Source organism: Convolutriloba macropyga, chromosome 8, assembly GCF_964194025.1.
Source record: "Convolutriloba macropyga chromosome 8, txConMacr16.3, whole genome shotgun sequence".
Lineage (NCBI taxonomy): Eukaryota > Metazoa > Xenacoelomorpha > Acoela > Convolutidae > Convolutriloba > Convolutriloba macropyga.
Genome location: NC_134475.1, coordinates 55,641,355 through 55,662,061, shown reverse-complemented (window position 1 = coordinate 55,662,061; position 20,707 = coordinate 55,641,355). Strand labels below are relative to the sequence as shown.

At 30.1% G+C, this 20,707-nt stretch overlaps 1 protein-coding gene across 4 annotated transcripts in view; it reads right to left on the bottom strand.

The window, feature by feature from the left end:
• LOC142344204 (uncharacterized) overlaps nt 1-19,268 on the bottom strand; it is a 30,236-nt gene extending 10,968 nt beyond the window's left edge. Inside the window, exons 1-6 of one of the 4 annotated variants that reach the window (XM_075395749.1) lie at nt 19,108-19,268; nt 18,619-18,883; nt 10,479-10,614; nt 8,216-8,313; nt 7,487-7,637; nt 7,145-7,166 (exon numbers count right to left, since the gene is read on the bottom strand). In XM_075395749.1, the coding sequence (XP_075251864.1) occupies nt 7,145-7,166; nt 7,487-7,637; nt 8,216-8,313; nt 10,479-10,614; nt 18,619-18,788 (577 nt within the window). In that variant the 5' untranslated portion in view covers nt 18,789-18,883; nt 19,108-19,268. The remainder of the gene's footprint in view (nt 1-7,144; nt 7,167-7,486; nt 7,638-8,215; nt 8,314-10,478; nt 10,615-18,618; nt 18,884-19,107) is intronic. The other 3 variants (XM_075395750.1, XM_075395752.1, XM_075395751.1) reach the window with 3 other exon arrangements.
• Between the last annotated feature and the right edge of the window lie 1,439 nt (nt 19,269-20,707).

Below are 20,707 nucleotides of genomic sequence, written 5' to 3'. Positions count from 1 at the left end.
CTATAAGTATAAGTATAAGTATATGGTTAGGTATATAATTATAACAATAACTATATTATACTATAATTATAAATTATCGCTAGAGTTATATCTAAAAATTTAATTATCGCTGGAGTTATATCTAAAATTATAATTATCGCTAGAGTTATATCTAAAATTATACTTATATCTATGACTTAAATTATATCTATGATATTATATCAACCATCTTATTACCATCACTATTCACACTAATAACTTTTCTAGTTAATACTAATGCATGACATAGAACATCTGCAACTGCAGCACTAAATTTAAAACTAAGTTGTATTGGATGTGGACCTATATGATCCCTTTGATATCTAGTATCGAATACATATATTCTATAATTACTTTTGAATGTTCTATGATTTATATATGGTTTTATATTATGTGGTAGCCCATTATAACCTTTATTAAAGGTAACAATCTCTTTAAAAGCCTCATTATAATTATTGGTTCCATAATTAATATTCATTCTATCCTCGGGATAAAACTCACTACCAATCTTACAATAACATTCAGTAACATTCATTACATCAAATGTACTTGCATCATGAGTTTGTTCATTAACATTATTATTTTCAAAACCAACTATTATATATTGCGGTCTTTCCATACCACTTTCCATACCAAGATCAAACAAGAAGTTAGTAGCATTGGGCACATTCTTATAAAATGTCTTTCTTTTATAATAATTAAATTCTACATTATTCTTTTTACTTAAACCCGTTCGTACAACAATTCTATTATCATTACTAGGATCAATAGCAGGTACACACCATGATATATCTCTAATTTCTATATTACCATCATTGGCAACTGCACCAGGATTAGCATTAACTCTATATAGAGCTCTATCATTATTATTTCTTTTTAATAATAGTTTAAATCCTAAACCATATATAATCTTTTCTAAATCATTAACGAAACCAAATAGATCACTCATCTTAACCATCATATACATATGTCCTCGTTGTGCAGCAATATGGTCACCTTTAAGTTGACTATCTCTATTGCCCTGATTTCTAACAAAACCACTCTCATATTCATCACCAGTACTAGTTAATAACTTATACATCAATAGATTAGGATGACAATGATCTATATATTCAATAGTCCTACCACCTCTAGTTTCAAACTTAATTGAACTAAACAATGCCATCATACCATAATTAACTACTCTAATATTAGCATCATTAGCAAATAAACGACCAGCATCATCTGATACAACAAACCCTATCTCTAGATATGAATCATTCAAATTTAAATGATTCTCTTCTCTATTGAGTATGATATTAATATTGGTATTAACCGTAATCATTGTTGCTAGATTATTAGGTTTATATTTTATAATCTTACTTTTATGTATATCATTATTATAACCATAAGTTGTATCCAAATTATAATCCATTTTTTTAGATAAAAAATGACAGACAACTTGATTTTATACGAACTACAAAATATACACGAAGCTTTAACTAAAACTAAAGAAGAGCATACACCTATCTTTAGAATAATAAAACCAACAGAAAAGTTTAATTTTAGTGAACCTATACTTAATACAACAAAATTAGGTTTAATTAGATTATCTGTTTATAATTCGGTGTTTAATGTGAATAGGAGAAATAATCAATTCTTATATGCTAGTACTGTTATAGAAGATGATGAAGCTTTACCTCAGGCTCTTAGCTCTGACCCTAACCTTAACCCTATCTTTACCTCAAGCCCAAACATTACATCTATACTTAATCATAATTATAAAGGAATCCCATTGCTATATTCAACTATTACACCGGAAGCATATGAGTTAACTGATATAGCAGAATTAATAAAAGAAGAAACTGATGGTAATGTTATAATAGAACCTGATAAAAATACGAAGAAATGTTTAATGGAAATAAAACAAGGAGCACTCAGCTTTGATATAGAAAACTCACTAGCCTCATTACTAGGATTTAGAAAAATAATTTATAAAAAAGATAGATATAAATCTCGGAAAATTATTGATATTATAGGTTTTAGCACTATTAACATTCATTGTAATGTGATATCTGGAGCTAAAGATAATGGTAAAGATACAGACATACTATATACTTTTATTCTAACTGAACCACCAGGTTACTTGATAAATATTATACCAACTAATATCTTATATCAAAATGTAACTAAAGATAGAATAGAATATATTGAATTTTTATTAAAGATGAGCATGGAAGACCTACAGACTTTAATGGCGATGTATTAAGTATTACTTTACATTTGATTTAGACTTATACTTGTACTTAGACTTAGACTTATCTGCGAAGCAGGTTCCCTGATACTTAAACTAAACTACAAAACTCTCCGATCCCAATTAATTCTTAGTTTACAATTAATATTTTTATTTTTATTTATATCAATGACAATATAATTATAAGGCTCTTTCCATACCCTATTACATATATTAGCAAAATCATTATAACTAAGTTCAACATTATTAAAGAAATCTTGATATATCGATGCTAAGACTTTACCTCGCTGTTCAAATAAAATAAATAGATTACAGTTCTCTCTAACACTCTGCCTATCCAGAGAGAACAGGTTTTGATTAAGATATATCATATTACAGTTATTATGTCTACCTCTACAAAAGTATTCATTAATAACTGGTTCTTTGGCTCTAACATCAACAAATATCATTAGTTTCTTTAAGTCTTTGGGTAGTTTATCAGGAGATAGTAAATCTTTTATATCTTTAATAAAATCAACATCTGCTTTTGGGTTTATTCTTTCTATACCATGGTACTGATCACCAGTAGGTCCAATGATGTATAGCTTATCAAAGTATATACTACCTAGAATTAGTTTTTTTAATAAGAATGTCTTACCACATTCACTAGGACCAGATATTATACATCTAAAGTTATCTGGGAATGCGGCTTCAGTAATTATATCTTCATCATTTAGCCATGAATATAGATCATCATTTATGTTCACAGATATCGGTGAATTTGCAAAACAACTCTGTTGAACCGCTTCACGGATATTATTAGTAGGACTATTACTAAAGCTATTACTATTGCTATTCCTATTAGATTTACTCCTTTGATATTTTTCATCAAATAGATCTGCGAAGCAGGTTCCCTGATATATAAAATTATCTCTATCATTATCATTATCATTATCATTATTAGCAAAGCTACTTCGTAGATCATTATCAATAACATTATCATTATCATTATCATTATCATTAACATTATCATTATTAGCAAAGCTACTTCGTAGATCTTTATCAATGACAATATCACTATCATTATTAGCAAAGCTACTTCGTAGATCATTATCGTTATCACTAACAATAACATTATCATTATCATTAACATTATTAGCAAAGCTACTTCGTAGATCATTATCATTATCATTATCATTAACATTAACATTATCGTTAACATCACCTCTACTACAATTCAAACAAAAACACTCATTTTATATTCCTGGATTTTTACATTGATTAACTAGAATATTCAAAGCACTTTTAATTCTAAATCCTCTATAAATAAGATAGATCATGTATAAACAATAAGCCCCACAATAAGATTCATCATATTGTTGTATTTTCTCATTAGAGCCTAGATCAACATATTCTTCTAAAAATAAAGGTGGAGTTTCTACACCAAAACTATCAAGATAATATGTTGGACCACCTTCTCTTCTTATAACTAAAACCCAATGTGTATCTTCAGTTGGATGTAGATTTACAAAATTGTTGAAGTTAGGATCCCTGATACTATCTGGAGTTTGATCTCTCATTACAATTTCAATTGGTATTAGACTTATATCTTTACCTATATCTTTTATTCTGATATCAATCATAGCATTATTATCAATATTAAATTTATTATTGAATTCCTCAAAAGTTAGGATGAGCATTTTTATATAATAAATTTATTAAATCTAAGTCTAAGTCTAAGTCTTAATCTAAATCTAAATCAAATCTATATTTATTATATAAAAATGGAAATAGGTAGTGCAGTTTTTATTATTATTATTATAATTGGAATTTGTTATATAATATATGATTCAAGACCAAGTAAACATACAAAACTAGAAGAAAGCTTTGGTGGATTTATGAATAGGAGTTTAGTTAGATTTGAATATGAAAAGTCACCACTACACACTATTGTTTATGGTGGAACTGGAACGGGTAAAACATATTTTAGTAGAAAATACTTAAAGTTATACTTAGACCATGATTAAGTTCAAGATCAAGTTCAACATCAAGTTCAAGATCAAGATCAAGTTCAAGATCAAGTTCAAGATCAAGTTCAAGATCAAGTTCAAGATCAAGTTCAACATCAAGTTCAAGATCGAGATCAAGTTCAAGATCAAGTTCAAGATCAAGTTCAAGATCAAGTTCACCATCAAGTTCAAGATCAAGATCAAGTTCAAGATCAAGACCAAAGGTCCATAGTTATAGTTTGTAAAGATGACAGAGACTGGATAGATCCTGAGTCTAATAAGTTTTATACTGGGTTTAATAAAAGTGATATAAATATGATCACAAAAAATAATGTGCATAAATTTCAAAATTGTGTAATAGTACTTGATGATATGGGTAATAGGTTACATAAGGATATAGGTTATTATTTTACTGAAGGTAGACATTATAATATTCAAATGATTGTAATGTGTCATAAACCAGCTCAAATATTTAATACAGCAAGAATGAGTTGTGATACTATTTATTTAACAAATTATAATGGACCTGACCTATTTGAAAACTTTAATGAGATATATAAATGTGAACCTGAATTCAATAAAATAATTAGTGAATTAAATAGTAACTAATATAATTATACAGATGGAATATCAGATGAATTTCGTTATGGTATAATTAAATATAATAAAAAGGAAAATACTTTTATTATTATTAGTACTAATAGAACAATGATATATGATTCAAGAGTTGGTTTCCTTGATTTAAAAGCTCTTAGTTTAAAAGATGATTTAGAAAGAGAAGATATAAATAAACTTATAGCATATATAAAACCACTAATGATTAATGCAACAGATAGAAAAGTTATTAATCATGATAATTATCAGTCTTATTTTAATAAACTTCTTACTTTAAATAATATTAAAATTCAGAATGATGTTCTAACTAAGGAAATGATTATGAGAAAGGGTATGAAAATTTTATCAAATTTTGGTGGAATTATAGGCGCAGGTTTATTTATATTTAATTGTTTTTATCCTAATTCAATATCAAGAAATGCTGGAACTATAGCAATGGGAGCAAGTACAATGTTGAGTAGAGTAAATACATTAGTTAAGGTTGGATATGGAGAAGAGTTGGAAGGTGAAACACGAAGCAGTTATATTGATCAGGGAAGCAGTTTGGTAAACCACGAACTTTGTTCGTATATTGATCAGTGTAACTGTGACTTTGTCAATGAAAAGATGGGAATTTTGAATAGAAAGGGGGAAAGTTTTTAAACAAACTATATATAAATAATAAAGAATTTAGAGAAGAGATTATAAATTCTGTTAAAGATAAAAAAAGAATTAGACCTTGATTTGATCTTAGATAAGAGATGTAAAACTAATGCACTCAATACTTTAGGAAATAAATATTTAGCAGAGTGTATCACATCTAAAGATATTACTAAAGATTTAATTGAAATCATTAAATATTACCTTGTGAAGGATTAGGTAAATATTATCTGCGAAGCAGTTTCACTGATAGTTTACCCTATTATAAATGCTTTTACAATGTTTAGAGTGTAACTATAAATGTAGAAACATTGCTGTTTTAAAACATCATTATGAATCATTTCATAAAGAGGAAACTGATAAATGTATGTGTGGTAATATAATATTAAGTGGTATTTGTGCTAATGATTTTTCCCCATGGGGTTGTTCTTTAAAAAATGAATCTAGTTCTAGTTCTAGTTCTAGCTCTAATTCTAGTTCTAACCCTAGTTCTAATTCTAATTCTAATTCTAGTTCTAACCCTAGTTCTAGTTCTAACCCTAATTCTAACTCTAATTCTAACCCTAGTTCTAGTTCTAGTTCTGGTTCTGGTTCTGGTTCTAACCCTAGTTCTAGCTCTAGTTCTGGTTCTGGTTCTATCTATGACCATAACTCTAACTCAGATCCTAACCCAACCCTAACCCTAACTTTATCCCCAACCCTAACCTTATCCCTAACCCTAACTTTAACCACAGCTCAGAAGTATTAACTAGATGTTGTAGTAAGTGTAATTATATAAAACCACTAAATAACTTTGATGAGGGTAAGTATACATGTAGAAGTTGTACTTCAGCTAAAGTTAATTGTCCATATTGTACTTCTGTTGTGAGATATGATGGGATACGGGCTCATGTAAAGAAACAACATCCAGATATAGAATTGACTAGAGGATTTAGTAGAAATCTGCAAAGCAGGTTCCCTGATATAACTGATCGGTGTAATCGCTTCGCGGATGAAACAATTAATCCTAGTTGGCAAAGTCCTAGAGCTGTAAGTCCTTTAGTTATTAACCAAACAGAGGAAAGTTGTTCATGTAAATACTATAATTTTGAATCATTTCTTGTTAATAATGGAATAAATATAGAAAAAATAAAAGGAAATATAAATTTATTGAAAAGTATAGATAATTTGAAATAAAAAGTATTAAAAAATAAAAAAAATATCAAAAAAGAGGGATTCACTCTTTAAGAGCGAAAAAGAGCGATCTTTTCTACTGGGGATCACTCCGAATAAGAGTGAATCACTCTTGAAGAGTGAAATGTAAATTTTGCTTTGAGTTTTTTGATTCTTTGTTTTTATTTTTGATTTTTGAGCTAATATATAGTAATGGATTAAACAAGGGATTCAACAAACAGTAAAAATTGGCCCGATTCGACGTGCGCGATTAGCGTTAGGAGAAAGGGACAAATTTTACTGGTGGTTGAATCCCTTGTTTTATCCACTACTAATGAAGCATCATGATTCTCAATTTTGATGATTCTTTTTAACGTGAGTAAATGGCTTGGATTATATGTTGTAGGGACGATTCCTTGAATTTTTGTACAGTGGGTGCTTCAACCCATAGAACATTTTTTTGGAAGAAGGTATAAAAAGTATGTTTTGTTCAACTTACCAGCTTCTGCGCCTGTAGAGCCCTTAAACAGAAATCAAATTTTTCCTTACAACTGTTTGATTTGTTCATCCAAACTTGAAATTCGTGTCCCATGTTTGCACTTTTGTCCACTTTTAAGAGGGTCAATTTGCGTAAGTAAATTTTGAATCCAGACGTTGATCAATTTCAAATCTTGCCCAGAGCATCACAAAATAGCAACATATTTGTGCATTATTCTCTTAGATTACGTTAACATATTTTCTTGGATTACGTTAACATTTTCAATACAATTCAGATGCTAATAAATGCGTATAGGAGCTCAGAATTGCAAAAAAAATGATTATTGTTCTCTTCAAATTTCACCTTTGACGCAGAAGCACCAGCTTGGTCTTTGGACTTTGCAACAAGATTGATAGCAGCTGCCTTCTCTGCAATGAACACTTTGCTTACAATCGCCAGAGACTTCTTACCCCTTGTGTCGTTCAGCTCCTCCACAACAGCATAGGGAACAGAGCTGAAATTTAGATACAGAGGCTTAGTTTCTTGGGGGATTTCTTTTACTGCTTCTGAAAATTTTATGAAATGTGATCTCAGAACATCTTTAGTTTAAAAAAATCTGATTTTCGTTAACAATATTTGTATAATCTTTACTTTAAAAATACGATTTGGGGTTTGTCATTTCTAGATTATTTTTCGTTAAGTTAAAAGTTTTGTGCCAAACTGGGAAATACATTTTTTTAAAATTGGTTCACATTTGCTTTGGATTTAACTTTTTCAAGATATGGTATCACTCGTATCTGTCCGAAACAAGCTGTACTGGAGATTTAGAATACAATAACAGACAGAGGATGTAACTAATTAAAATGCATTAAGTTCAAATGTTGCCAAATTTTACGTTTGCCAAACTGTTGACCCTTATGTTGATTAAATTTGATTATTTCCTATCTGTAACCATAATCAGTGAGTTTTTTTTCAAAATGTATGAAATATTGATAGAGCTGTTTCAAATTTTCCAACACTCGTCGAATGTATTTGATACAACAAATGCTTTCAAAAAAAGGAGGCACTTTTAAAAAGAACAATTGTACATACTAATTTTCGATTGCAGCTGTTGCTAGCTCTTGCCTATAAACTGGTCCCAGGTCACAGTCAATTTCATAATTATCTTTTGTGGATCCGCTAACTCCAATCTAAAAGCAAACATAACATAAAAAATAACTTACCATAGTCAGGAAATTGAAATTTTGCAATTCATTTTTGCATGTCAAGTCGAATATCATGTTTTTTTTGTCTCCCAAATTCTTAAATCGGAAATTTCTTCCTTCGCCTTCGACAAAGTTATATTAATATCTTATTAGGATTTTTTGGAATCAAGCTTATTTGATCAAGATAGGTTTGAACTGAATGTACTCAATCAAACGCTTTGACAAAAATTTAGAAAGATTTTATAATTGTGAAATCATTTCTTTTTCAACGCTATTTTTGAATGTTGGAAAAAATATGTTAGGCAGGCGCCTTTTTTCTGTCAAATTTTCGTCTTTTGTTCGTGCTTCGTGGAAAGAAAAGTAACGTACTTCTGTAGCTTTTTTAGTTTTGTTTTGATAGTGTACAAAGGAATAAAGGAGACCACCAGTTTCTCATCTTGATTGTATCTGTAAATTTTTTGTACCCATTTTTTTTTGTATTTGAAAAATGACCTTTTTGATTACGATTACAACAGAATTTATTTTGGATTCAAAAAATACTCAAAAATTCACACTATGTATTTCATATTAGAACACAAACAGAGAAGCCGAGAAGTCTTTTGAAAAAATGTTGTCTTTCGTCAACTCTATCTTCCTTTTCGTTTATGTTTATATAAAAACTGTACTCAATTTTATTAATCTCCCTTTTGAGAGAATTTTTTGAACTAAGTGTTCTTCAACCAGATGCTTTAATTCCTATGAGAAATAAAGCCTTAAAGTATTGTGAGGCCATAAAATAAAAAAAAAAGATGGCGACAATTAGTTTTATTGAAAAAAAGGAAAATAGAAAAGTGCCTTCTCTCTGAAGCTTGGAAACATAACAGCCTGCTGCTTAATTCAATTGTCAAAATTTTTATATAACAAAAAACAAAAACTGTTCTTTGCATGCCGCCTTTTTTTGTTTGAAAAACATCAATTTTAGCTTCACAAATTTGATTTAAACGTCAATAAGATAATTTTACGAAGAAATTCTACTAAGATATTTGATGTTATTTTTTCAGAAAAAAAGTTATTTTCAAAACATTTTTCCAACCTTTCTCTCAACTTACAAAACAAGGTACTTTAATTTGGAATAAAAAAATTAGAAGAAAATGGTTGAAGAGTCTGCGAAAACTGCGAAAATAAGAAAATTGTAAAGAAAGCGTGTGAAAATGAACAAATATGTAAGTTCACACAAAATGGTTTCTCCATTGTCATTACTATTTAACCCCTCAAACCATGTATTCTTTATGTGATTTCTGCCTCTTTAAAAAATACCATGAAATGATATCGTTCCCTTTTTAGCCCTTTTGCAACTAAAAAAATCTAGGTGGTAGAGGATACAATTGGAATGACGAAAAGCGGATTGTTTAGAAACAACTTTTAAAAAATGGATTTTTTCCCAAGATTGACGAAAACTTAAACTTTCCTCTTATAAATAAAATTAAGACTGAAGCAAGTTATTTGAACTAAGGGTAAAAGCAAATTGAAAGCGTTTCATGTTTTGATACAATTTAATCGTTTTCGGTCATATGTATATTTGATGATTTTTTACTTTTTGTGTGACAATTGACTGAATTTATGTGAATTTTAGTTTAACCTAACTTTCTTAAAATATCATTTATACTTAAGAGCCAGTTTCAATTTTTAAAGAGAAATAATATTTTGCCTTATACTTCTGTAATTATTTTATTTTAATTGGTAATTTTTTTATTTGTTAAACATAATAAAGGAGAATACTCCAACGAGCCGTCTTTCTGAAGTTATTTGACATTAAAATTAAAAGCATGCTGAATATTTCCTATTTTAAATCATACAAAGTTTTTTTTTCAGATATAGAATTTTATGATTTATTTTTTTATAAATGACAAAAATATGAATTCCTTAACCGCCTGGCTTTCAAGACCTTTTTTTGTTTATGTATGAAATTTAAAAACAGTCAAACTTTGATATAGAAACTAAATAAGCGTTCATATAGAGCTTGATTTATTTTAAAATCGTAAAATATCCGTAATAAAAACATTAACCAAATTTTTATATTACAGGAAACGCTTTTATCGCATTTTGAGCTAGCAAAAATGTTCATCACTGAAAAAAAAGGTTCCTTTCTGACAATGCACTGTCCTACTTACAAGTCGAAGATATGATATACCGGCTGAAGCCATGGTTGTAAGGTCCACTGCCTTGTTGATTTCTTCCAAAACCATAACTTCTTCTGAGCTCTTGCTCTCATCAAAACAAACTCGTAAGGGCGTCAAATATTCGTATCTAAAGTTAATCACTGTTATTTGACTGAGTAAAAATTCTGAGAATGAAATACTTTCATTTTGAGAGTAAAAATAAGTTGGTGTAAGCAAAGAAAAAATAAATAAGCGCTAGGCCACTGAGAACTTATTTCTCCTCCTGCATTAGTTCGGCTAAAGCGCAAAAATTTTAATTCTGCCAATTGAGAAAAAGGAGATCCGGAGAAATACAATAATGGAATAAAAGACATCTTAGGCAGATTATATGGGCAACAGAATTGATGACGTTTGGTGATGTGAAATGTTCATTCTTAGCGAATTTATAAAACTTGTATATTGCGTTAGATCAATCGCACAAAGTTTTAAAGCTGCCATATCAAAATTTTGATCATTACTGTTAATTTTTGTCAAATGTGATCAAAGTTGTGGCCTCAACCCCCCCCCCCTTTCCTAAAGAATGCGTAAAAGAATAAATACTTCTAAAGTCTGGCACTGTAAATGAAAAATCTGGAGTTTTTTATTTGTAAGTTTTTTACCTGTAAATTGATGTTTGTTTTTTGTAATTGAAGCAATTTTTTTGCACTTTTTGTTCTCTTGTAAAAACTTAATATCTTGTTCTTTTAAAAAGAAAGTAGCTTTCAGGAAAAATTTTAGCAAACCGAAGGTTTATCAAAAAATAATGTTAATGTTCTCGTTCTCATTGTTGTTGATTTTAATAACAGCCATAATTAAATGAAATAAATTCACCGGCCTTTCTGTTTTTATACTAAAATACATCGTTTTCTTTGTACACTAATTGTATCTCAGCCTTAAACTAACTTATAAAATTGCAAGCTTTTGTTTTTCAGTTTGATCAATTGAAAGAAAAACTTCTAAGCATATACAGATAAAAATAGATATTGATAAAATATGTCAGTTTTTTATCAGCATTCAGCGTTGTTAGCTCAAAAGCTTATTTTTCGCAATTTTGCTATTCTGCAATTTTTTCCCAAATCCATACATTTGCGTTAATTATTTAATACTTATGATTTTCGACCACTGATTTAACATTTGCAGTGTTCTTTCCTATTTTGTCACTTTTTCGAATTATTTATGCAACTGATTGTACAAAACTCGTATATTGGATTCTTCGGCTGCGCAATGGAAAATTTTAGGCTAAAAAATTCCACAGGAAAAAAATAAGTTTACACCCAAAGATGTCTGTTTGGCGTATAATGTTATAGGTTCGAAATTTATAAAAACTGAAGCGAAAAATGGCTCTAAAAATTTCAGAAAGTATTTTACCATGGTTATCACGTGCCGAAAAGGGCAATAGATTGCAATGGCTAAGCCCATGTTCTGTGTCCCCTTTATAGATTAAGCACAAAAAAAACATCACCAAGGAAGATTTTGTAATGAATCCTTGCTTTTTCTGATTAATTCAGCGCAACTTTTTATATGGCATTAAAAAGAAGATGATGACTTCCTACGAACTAATAGTGTTTTTGTGGCATCATTGCAGTGTTAATATTTATATAAAGACGCAACGGCATATCTGAAGTTTTGTTTACTGTAGCTTAATGTGTATCCTTTTCATATGATTTTTTGCTAATTTTACATGTTTTTCAACATCTGTTGAATCGAGACTATATGGCAGCTTAAAAATCCAAATATTTAAAATCAAGCCAAATTGATTGGGAGCTAAAAGCAAAATAAAATCGTTCAAAAAAATCTTAACAAGCATGTCAAAAAAATCATAACAAGCCTTTAAAAAATATACTTAATTTAGTATGACTACTGAAGAATCCTTTATTGGACTGAAACTAAATCTTCTATTCTATTTCATCTGCTATCTCACATTGGAGCATTCAAGATTATTTTATTTTTAAATCTTACCGGGTTTAGGTTATTCGGCTAAACCAATACTTTTCTAACCATGAAAAAAATGTGTATCCAACGCACATGCAATGATTAATAATTATGACAAAAAGAAGATGTTGTTCTAATTTCTTGAACAACTAATAAAATTCCTATCTAAAAACAAAAACACTGCTGTATAATGCAGAACCTGCGAATGTTGGCGACAATATGTAAATTATGTGAGATTAAAATTTTTATCATCCTAAACTTTACTTTATGTTTAGAATCATTCTTTTTACCAACCAGTCTTACAACAAGGGGGGAACTGTCTGTTAATTTGAGACTGGTCGATATATTTATTGCCGAGAGTTGTGTGATATCATCGGAAAGCCCTTTAAGCTGATAATATATTTTTAAAAGCGTCTTGCAAATTGCAATCTATTTGCAAAAGTTTGTGAATTTTAAAACTTTTGTTAAAAAGTGACACTTTAAATTGATTCTTCTGTACATATATCGCCATTCTTGTTCAATTTTAGAAGCTGTGCCAAAATTGTAAAAAATAAAAGTATTTTAGTAGCCTTCTTGCAAAAATCAGGCAGTTCGTGTTATTTATAGAATCAGATTGATGTGAAGTGCATTGACGCGCTGTGTTCGTAAAAGATCGGTTCAATATGTTTTTGTTTTTTGATGCCATTGAGAAGCGAAGTTGGAGTGGTTATTCTATTCAAGTTAAAATAAGGAAGGGAACAAAAGACATTAAATATTTTTTAAATAAAATTTATTAATATTTCTGCTAAAAGCTGCTATGTGTGATAGCCGTGTTTTAGTGATGTATTGATCACTAATGGTTTTTAAGACTTTAACTTTAAACCTTCAGTTTTCTTTCAGATTAGATTGGAGAATTTTTTATTTTTGTAGACGTGCTGTCGTCATGCAACATGATAGCAAAAAAAAGACAGTCTGCACAAATTTAGATCTAATAGAATTTGAATTATTTTTACAGTTGATAGCCAGTTGTATTCATGACATTGATAGTATTTTTGATATCTGAAGTAAGTGAAATTGGCGTTCTAATGAAGCATTAAAAGAGCTTTTTAATATTTTCGGCTGATATAAAAAAGTTTAGGGACTTTGAAACAAGCTATCAGAAAATAAAATATTGAGATGAGTTTCCTTAAAGCTCAATAATAGCCAGCCCATTCTTTTGTTTTTCTTTATTGATTTTAATTCGTCAATAAATTTATTGGCAGTGCGGCCGTTTTGTTCAAGGTCTTTTTCGACTTCCTGAATCGCGCCCTATATTTGCTTTTATTCAATTTAATTGATCCTAATTTGTCACTTCGTTGTTCAGTGAAGACAAGAAGCAATTTTCGCCATTTTGTAAAGCTTAAACGGTGTGCAATGGCTGTTTCTGAAGCTTAGTTAGAAGTTTAATTAAAGATAACTCCAACAAGGCGGCTTGGTAATGTGCGATCGCACACAAGGTTCCGACCCAGCTCATCCACAATTTAGGCATAATTGTCTACCAAATGAGGAACAGATGGAAAAACACAAAAAATTCAAGTATTTTTCAATAAAAAACTGGTGTATGAACGGAAAGATAGCCTCCAAAGCGAATAACTCAGTGGGAGTAAAAAACGATGCATTAGATTGATGAGATATGCCGATATTAAGAAAGCGAGTGAAGTCGATCGGCAAAATCAAACAACAACAACAACAAACATTAATTACATCAAAAAATTTATGTCCGTTTAAAAAAACAAAACTTAATAACAAAGTCAAAATAGCGTCAGATAAAACTCAAAATAAACAAAATAACTTGTAATTCACCAGAAAAAAAAGGTTATTGACCAGTATGGTAACAATTAGACAAAAAAGAACAGAAACGTTAAAGTTAGAAAATTCGCTGAATTCTTTTTTAAAAAAACAATTAATTTTAAAGTAATGAAAACCATTAGGAATCAACTAAAATATCCCATAGATTTACAATTACCAATGTTTCTATAAAAGGGAATTAAGAACTCTTGGTATTCAATTTTTTTATGCAGTTACAAAAAGAACAACAAATAGACAACAAACTAAAAATCAATTAAAACTTGCCAGAAAAAGCTTTGGAAGCCGTAAAGCCATACTTTGGCCCCCAGAAAATGTTCGATTGCCCCTTCGTTGAACACCAATAATGTATTATGTGGCCGCTCATTAATGATAATAAGCAACAATTAGACAAAAAAGGAAAAAAGCAAATTATGTAATACTTGTTTTTTTTCGAAAAAAATTTATTTCCAAAAACCATTGATTACAAAATGAAAAATTTGAAAAGGTTCGTCCAATCGCCCAAAGGACGCCCTGAGACCTTCAATTATCCTGAATATGTCTTACGTCTACAAAAAGAACGTCAAACATGACAAAAATCAAAAATTCATATACTTTTTTTGTGAAAAACCCTTGTGGAAGCCAGTAAAATCATAACGACTTCTCTTGAACCATAAGATTTTGTGACACCAATCCCTTTTGACACCTTCCCTTGAAATGTATTAGGTGACCTCTCAGTAATGAAACTAGGTAACAATTAGACCAAAAAGAAAAAAAGCGAGATTATTTAATACTTGTATTTATCGAAAAAAATTTATTTCCAAATACATGAAAGCCATTAATTACAAAATGAAAAGATTGAAAAGGTTCGTTTATTCTTCCACAGTAAATCCTCAAGAACTGCAATTATCCGGAACATGTCTTAAGTCTACAAAAAGAACGTCAAATATGACAAAAATCAAAAATTAATTTACTTTTTTTTGTGAAAAACTCGTGTCGAAGCCAGTAAAGTAATACCGAATTCTTTAAAAACATTAGATTTTGTGACACCAATCCCTTTTGACGCCTTCCCTTGACAAAATTAATGTCATCTTTAACCATTTATTAACGAGAACAGGTAACAAACAGACAATAAAATGAACAAAATTGGGAAGTTGAAATGTTTTTTTTTTAATTTGGAAAACAATTGTTTTCAAAGTCATGAAAGCCATTATCTATCTTCTAATATCAGAACCTCGGCTCAACTACTTTTCCAGGAAAAGCCAATCAGACTGGGTCATTGTACAGGAAATTAAATACGACTAAAAAGACAAAGGAAAAACCACAGTTAAAGATAAAGTTAAAAAGTTCAATTAAATTCTTCGAGAAAGTATTGTCGAAGTGGTAAAGAACCAAAACCTATATCTTTAAGGATTTAAATATTATCCATTGTGCGTTATTTTGAACGAGAAAAATGTGATACATGAACTGACAATAACCTGATAATTTGACAAAAATAGAAAACATGAAAAATTGGCAAAAACCTAAAAACTAAAAAAAAAATGTGAAATCTAGTAGTATCAAAGCCAGAACATCATAACTTAAGGCGTAAAACCCCAATAAAGACATAATATGAATTCAGCAGAAAGAAGGAGCACTCTTTGATTGCTGACACTAAGCTCAAGTTGACCAAATTATGAGAAAAATGGAGGCAAAGTTCAAAAAGCCATTTTTTATTTTAAAATCAAATTTTTTAAATGTCAAAACGAGCCTAAGCTTTTAAGCAATCACCTAGATAAAATAATTTCGAGTTAATTAGGAAGCCTATAGGATCCATCACTAGTGAGTTTTGATTTTAACTGTTCTGTTATTTAATTAATATAAAAAAGATCGAATTTTTTTAATAAAAAACCGACTGACGACAATCCGAATTATTTTTGGATTGTAACGGTCCAAAATTGGTACAGAACTAGTCCCGCTAATGCTGATTGTCCATTAAGAATATTTAATTTTTAGAATGTGGTTGATATAGAGATTTTGTTAGTTAAAAAATCAAAAATAAATTCTGCGTTTTTGATCATCAACGAATAAAGTTGGCAAAAAACGGCAAAGTTTTATTTACAGAGCACTCTCAACGGAAGTTGAAGCGGAATAAGCCCCCTTTTCAGTCTACAAAGATTGTGTTAGTGGTGTTTGGGTGTCCACTTCCTGCAAATTTAATCTGAGTGGACTAAAGAATCTTATTTCGTGCTGTTTTTGATGAAAAAGTCTGAATTTTGTGAAATATTTAGCCGGAATTTGTGACAAAAAAATCAATGAAAATCGCCGACAATATATTTTGTCTTTAAACGTAAAAACATACCCGGCAGATTGCCGGAAAATAGCTGCCGTTGATTCCAATAAGCATGATTGGGATTGAAAGAATAGAAGATATCGAAAAAAAAGATTTTTGTACAAAAACATTTTTCAAGTCCGATTTATTTTGATGGCATTCCGTAGTTGAACATAACGTACTTCTGTTTCTTAGAGAGAGGCTACAAGGGCTACCATCAATACCAATAAGCATAAGAGATGGTAACTAAGACTTATAGGAACGACGTTCAAATAGCGGGCATCTAAAATTGGGCTTTATGGGTTTATCGCGTTTCTATTTCAGACTTCAATTTTTTATTCTGACTCTGTTCATTTTGATTTGCTTTGCTGAGCAACTGATGTTTGAAATTCACTTTTAGCAGAATGAGATAAGAGGAAAACTAGTCCAGAGAAGTCAAAAAGTTTTCAGTCAAAATGCTGAAAAAGCGGCAAAATGGTAAAGCGAAAAAAAATTCGACGAAGTAAAAAAAAATAGGAGCGCTATAATAGCCGGCTGAGTAGATGAGGGTGGCTATTAATAAACAACATTTTTTGAAAAATTTTATTAAATTTTATCAAAATTGTCGAAATTTTAGTCAAAAATTCCGAAAAAAGGTGGATGAAATCAACGGAATTCACTCCATTTTCTCGCAAGTTTAAACCTCGATATCTCCCTGTCAAAAACGAAAATCAAAAAAATCTTTTTAATTCTATATTCTACGCTGGACAGGCTTTCTAATGATACCAGTCTCAACTCTCTACGATGAATATATCGATCGGCCAAAATTGACTGAACAAAAAAAACCCATTTGAGTATATAGTTCCTCCCCCCCCCCCCTCAAGAGGGGTCCGAACATTAATTTTCACAAACATATTCATATTTGTGAAATGATCTTCATGCTGTCATTTTTGTTACCAGTCCTGATTTCCAAAGACTCCGAGTCTGCGTTATTGTCTATCAAGCTTTAAATGTTTTTAAAATTTTTTACATAAAACGGAAGTTCTTGAGCAATTGCTTGTTTTTCTCCTTTATGAAGACTCATAAGATATGTTTACTATCAAAAGTTGTCGTTTTCGTTAATATTGTGTAAGCCAAGTCGTTAGTCTAATTATTGCTCTTGTGTATTTTTAGGAACTGTCCTGCCATGCTTTCTGTCTTTTGCTGCGATTTTCGTTAAGACAATCACGCGCCTGGAAGTAAAAAAAACCACTCACTTCAATTTGTGTACGTTAGGTCACTGCAATCTTTATTATATGATATTAGAATATTAGATGAATTTTTTAATAATCTTGCATCACTTACCTCACTCATGGTTTGTCTCGTAACTATTTGGTTTAGTTGATCTCCTGCAAGGTAAGCATGGGATCTTTCATTATAGTTTTCGGTCTAAAGTTGTGTGCATAAAACTTTTGTAATTTTTGCGCTCGATTTTTAATGTAGATTGAGAATACTAAACTTTAATTGAAATTAGCTAGAGACCAACCAAGTGAGATAACCATTGTCAGGTGATTTTGAAATATTATGTTACAAGGCATATTAGCTAGCCTTGTTGTTTCAATTCGAAAAACTTTTCCTTGACATACTTTCCCAATTTTACCTGCAGAGCTTTTCATTAAAAATTTCTCTTTTTGACTTTTTTTTATTTAATTAAGGGTTACAAGGAAAGCAGTCAAATATCCAAAAAATTGTTTTTCAAAATTTTGAGAAAATATGAGTAGAGAGAAAATTCCCGAATTGTCCAGTTTTTTCCCAAAAAATATTTGTCAATCTACATGGAGGGATCGATCAATAGTCAGAAAGTGGAACAACTTGCCAATAGGAATCCGGAAAGAAAAAACAAAAAAACAAATAGATAGACAAGTACAAGGTTTTAGGAATTGTTTTTACTAGTATTTTAAGGACCAAACTTTTCATATGTTTGAAAGTGATTGTTAAATTTAAATGTTTAACCAAACTTTTCTTATGGTTATAAAATTTTGAGTTTACATTTTACAGATTAAAAATAATAATAATAACTAATTCTAGAACTAAACAGATAAAACTAACGTTATCGACTGCCAGAACCAAAAGGGAAACTTTTTGATGACAAAAGTTCCAATTTTGACATGAGCAGCCTCGTGAAGAGATGAAGCGGCTACTACTGTTTGTCCAAGTCCCAGGGTCCTATTCTCAGTGCAAAGGGTTTTCACTACATCGTCTGCCACTGCTTTGAACATTGTAAAATTTTGGACAATTCGAAAGAAATAAAGGATGTGTAAGGGAAATGAATTGTTGTTCCGAAAAAAAAAAACACGAGAATCAATTTGATCTACTTTAGAGGCGTTTTCCAATGATATTCCCAAGTTGAGGTCTTAATGTGCAAGTTCTAGTTTATGACGCACACTGTTTTTTTTTACTTTTTGGATGAACAAATTTTAAACCAGTCCAAATCGGGATCATAGGTGGTTTCTGTCTGTCCTGGTATCTTTTTTGACTAGCAAAATTGGACTAGATGGGTGTATATTTTCATAATGTCCTTTTAACGAGGACTTCAACCTGGGAAATCTGAAATAAGTGCAAAAGTAGGCACAGGAACTATCAATAGATGGTCACGATTCCAATTTGCTTAATAGTAGCAGTTTTTCAAAGTTGCACAAATTTAATTCACTTCACCACTATTGTAGCAACCATTTCAGCAAAACCTTGAAATTGTAGAAACCTATGAAGCGAAACAGCGCGAGAATATTTTGATTTTTATAAAAAACATCTGTGTAAATCTGTTTGTCGATCCGTGGAAATAAACAACCAAAAATAAGTTGTTTCATTCTTTAGGACCAGTATTAATTTATGTGTACCAGTGCATTGTCATACAATTTTCCTGCAAGTGACGCAGCATTCTTGTCAGTATTTTTCATTTGAAACTTAACCATAACTGACCAAAGATAATAGAACTTCTTTCCATGCAAAGTTCCGACTCAACTGGATTTAACATTGAAAGTCTAGAAAAAATTTACAGAAACAAGATTCAATTTGAAATACTGAATTAGAATAAATTATGAGATGAAATACATCAAAATATCGAGCAAGAGATCACCAGTCATCTATCCAATAATCATCACACTTCATGAAAATATCTTACACAATCGATTTTGTCAAGTATGATAGTGTGAACTGCAGAAGTCTTCGTTTTTCCTGAGGTTGTCCAATTGAGATTTTTTCAAAAAACTTGATCAACAACATTAGAAAGTTGATTTTCATATCCCGAAAAAAATTAGATAAAAAGATGATTTTTTATAATCAGGCGTGTTTTTTATTCACGCAACAACTTTTGCTCAAATTTGTCCTACTTCATTTACAGTCGGCAGATCGCAAAACAATAGCTGTGAAATATGATGTTAACAAAAGAGGAGAACCAAGACAAAATGATTAAAAAAACATTGAACAAGCACTCAGATTTCGAATGCTATACTTTTTATAACTATCTAGCTTGGGTGGTCACTCTTGCAATTCAATTATTTCTTAAAATCTTAATTTAGATTTAATAAGTGAGTGTAAAATCCTAAAATCCCGAACTATGATTGACTAAGATTGGACTTTGAAAGACACTCAATTACTTTACAGAATAACATCGAAAAATCTGTAAAATGAGTGTCGAAATTGTTTGCCGCATCTGAACGAAAAATTGTCGAGAAGTTAGATTTTCGTTTCAACACACGTTTTCATTGTATTTAAAGTTATAATTGGCTTCAAAAAACTCAAATTCCTGAACAGATGCTAAAAAGTATAGTAAAAATTCCAGAAGTTAGCCCAAAAAGATGCCCATTTCGACTAACGCTTGCAACTTTGCATTAAAAAACAGATCTGTGTCCGCATACAAAATGAACCCCATTACAGGTTGAAAAACTTTTAAAAAGGAATCCGTTTAATTAAACTTTTTGAAATATTTGACTTATTTTGCCAACCATGTCTAGCAGGTCTAACAGTATTCTGCAAAAACGTAGAGCACAAGCGCAATTATTACTATATGTTTATATTTGTTTGTTTTTGTGCTTGCATGTACTTTTTAAATGAAAAAGCAGAAAAGTGCGCTTCATTTTTTATTATTGATTTCCTAAAAAAACTTGAAAAATTTTTTTTATTTAACGTTTTTTCTCAT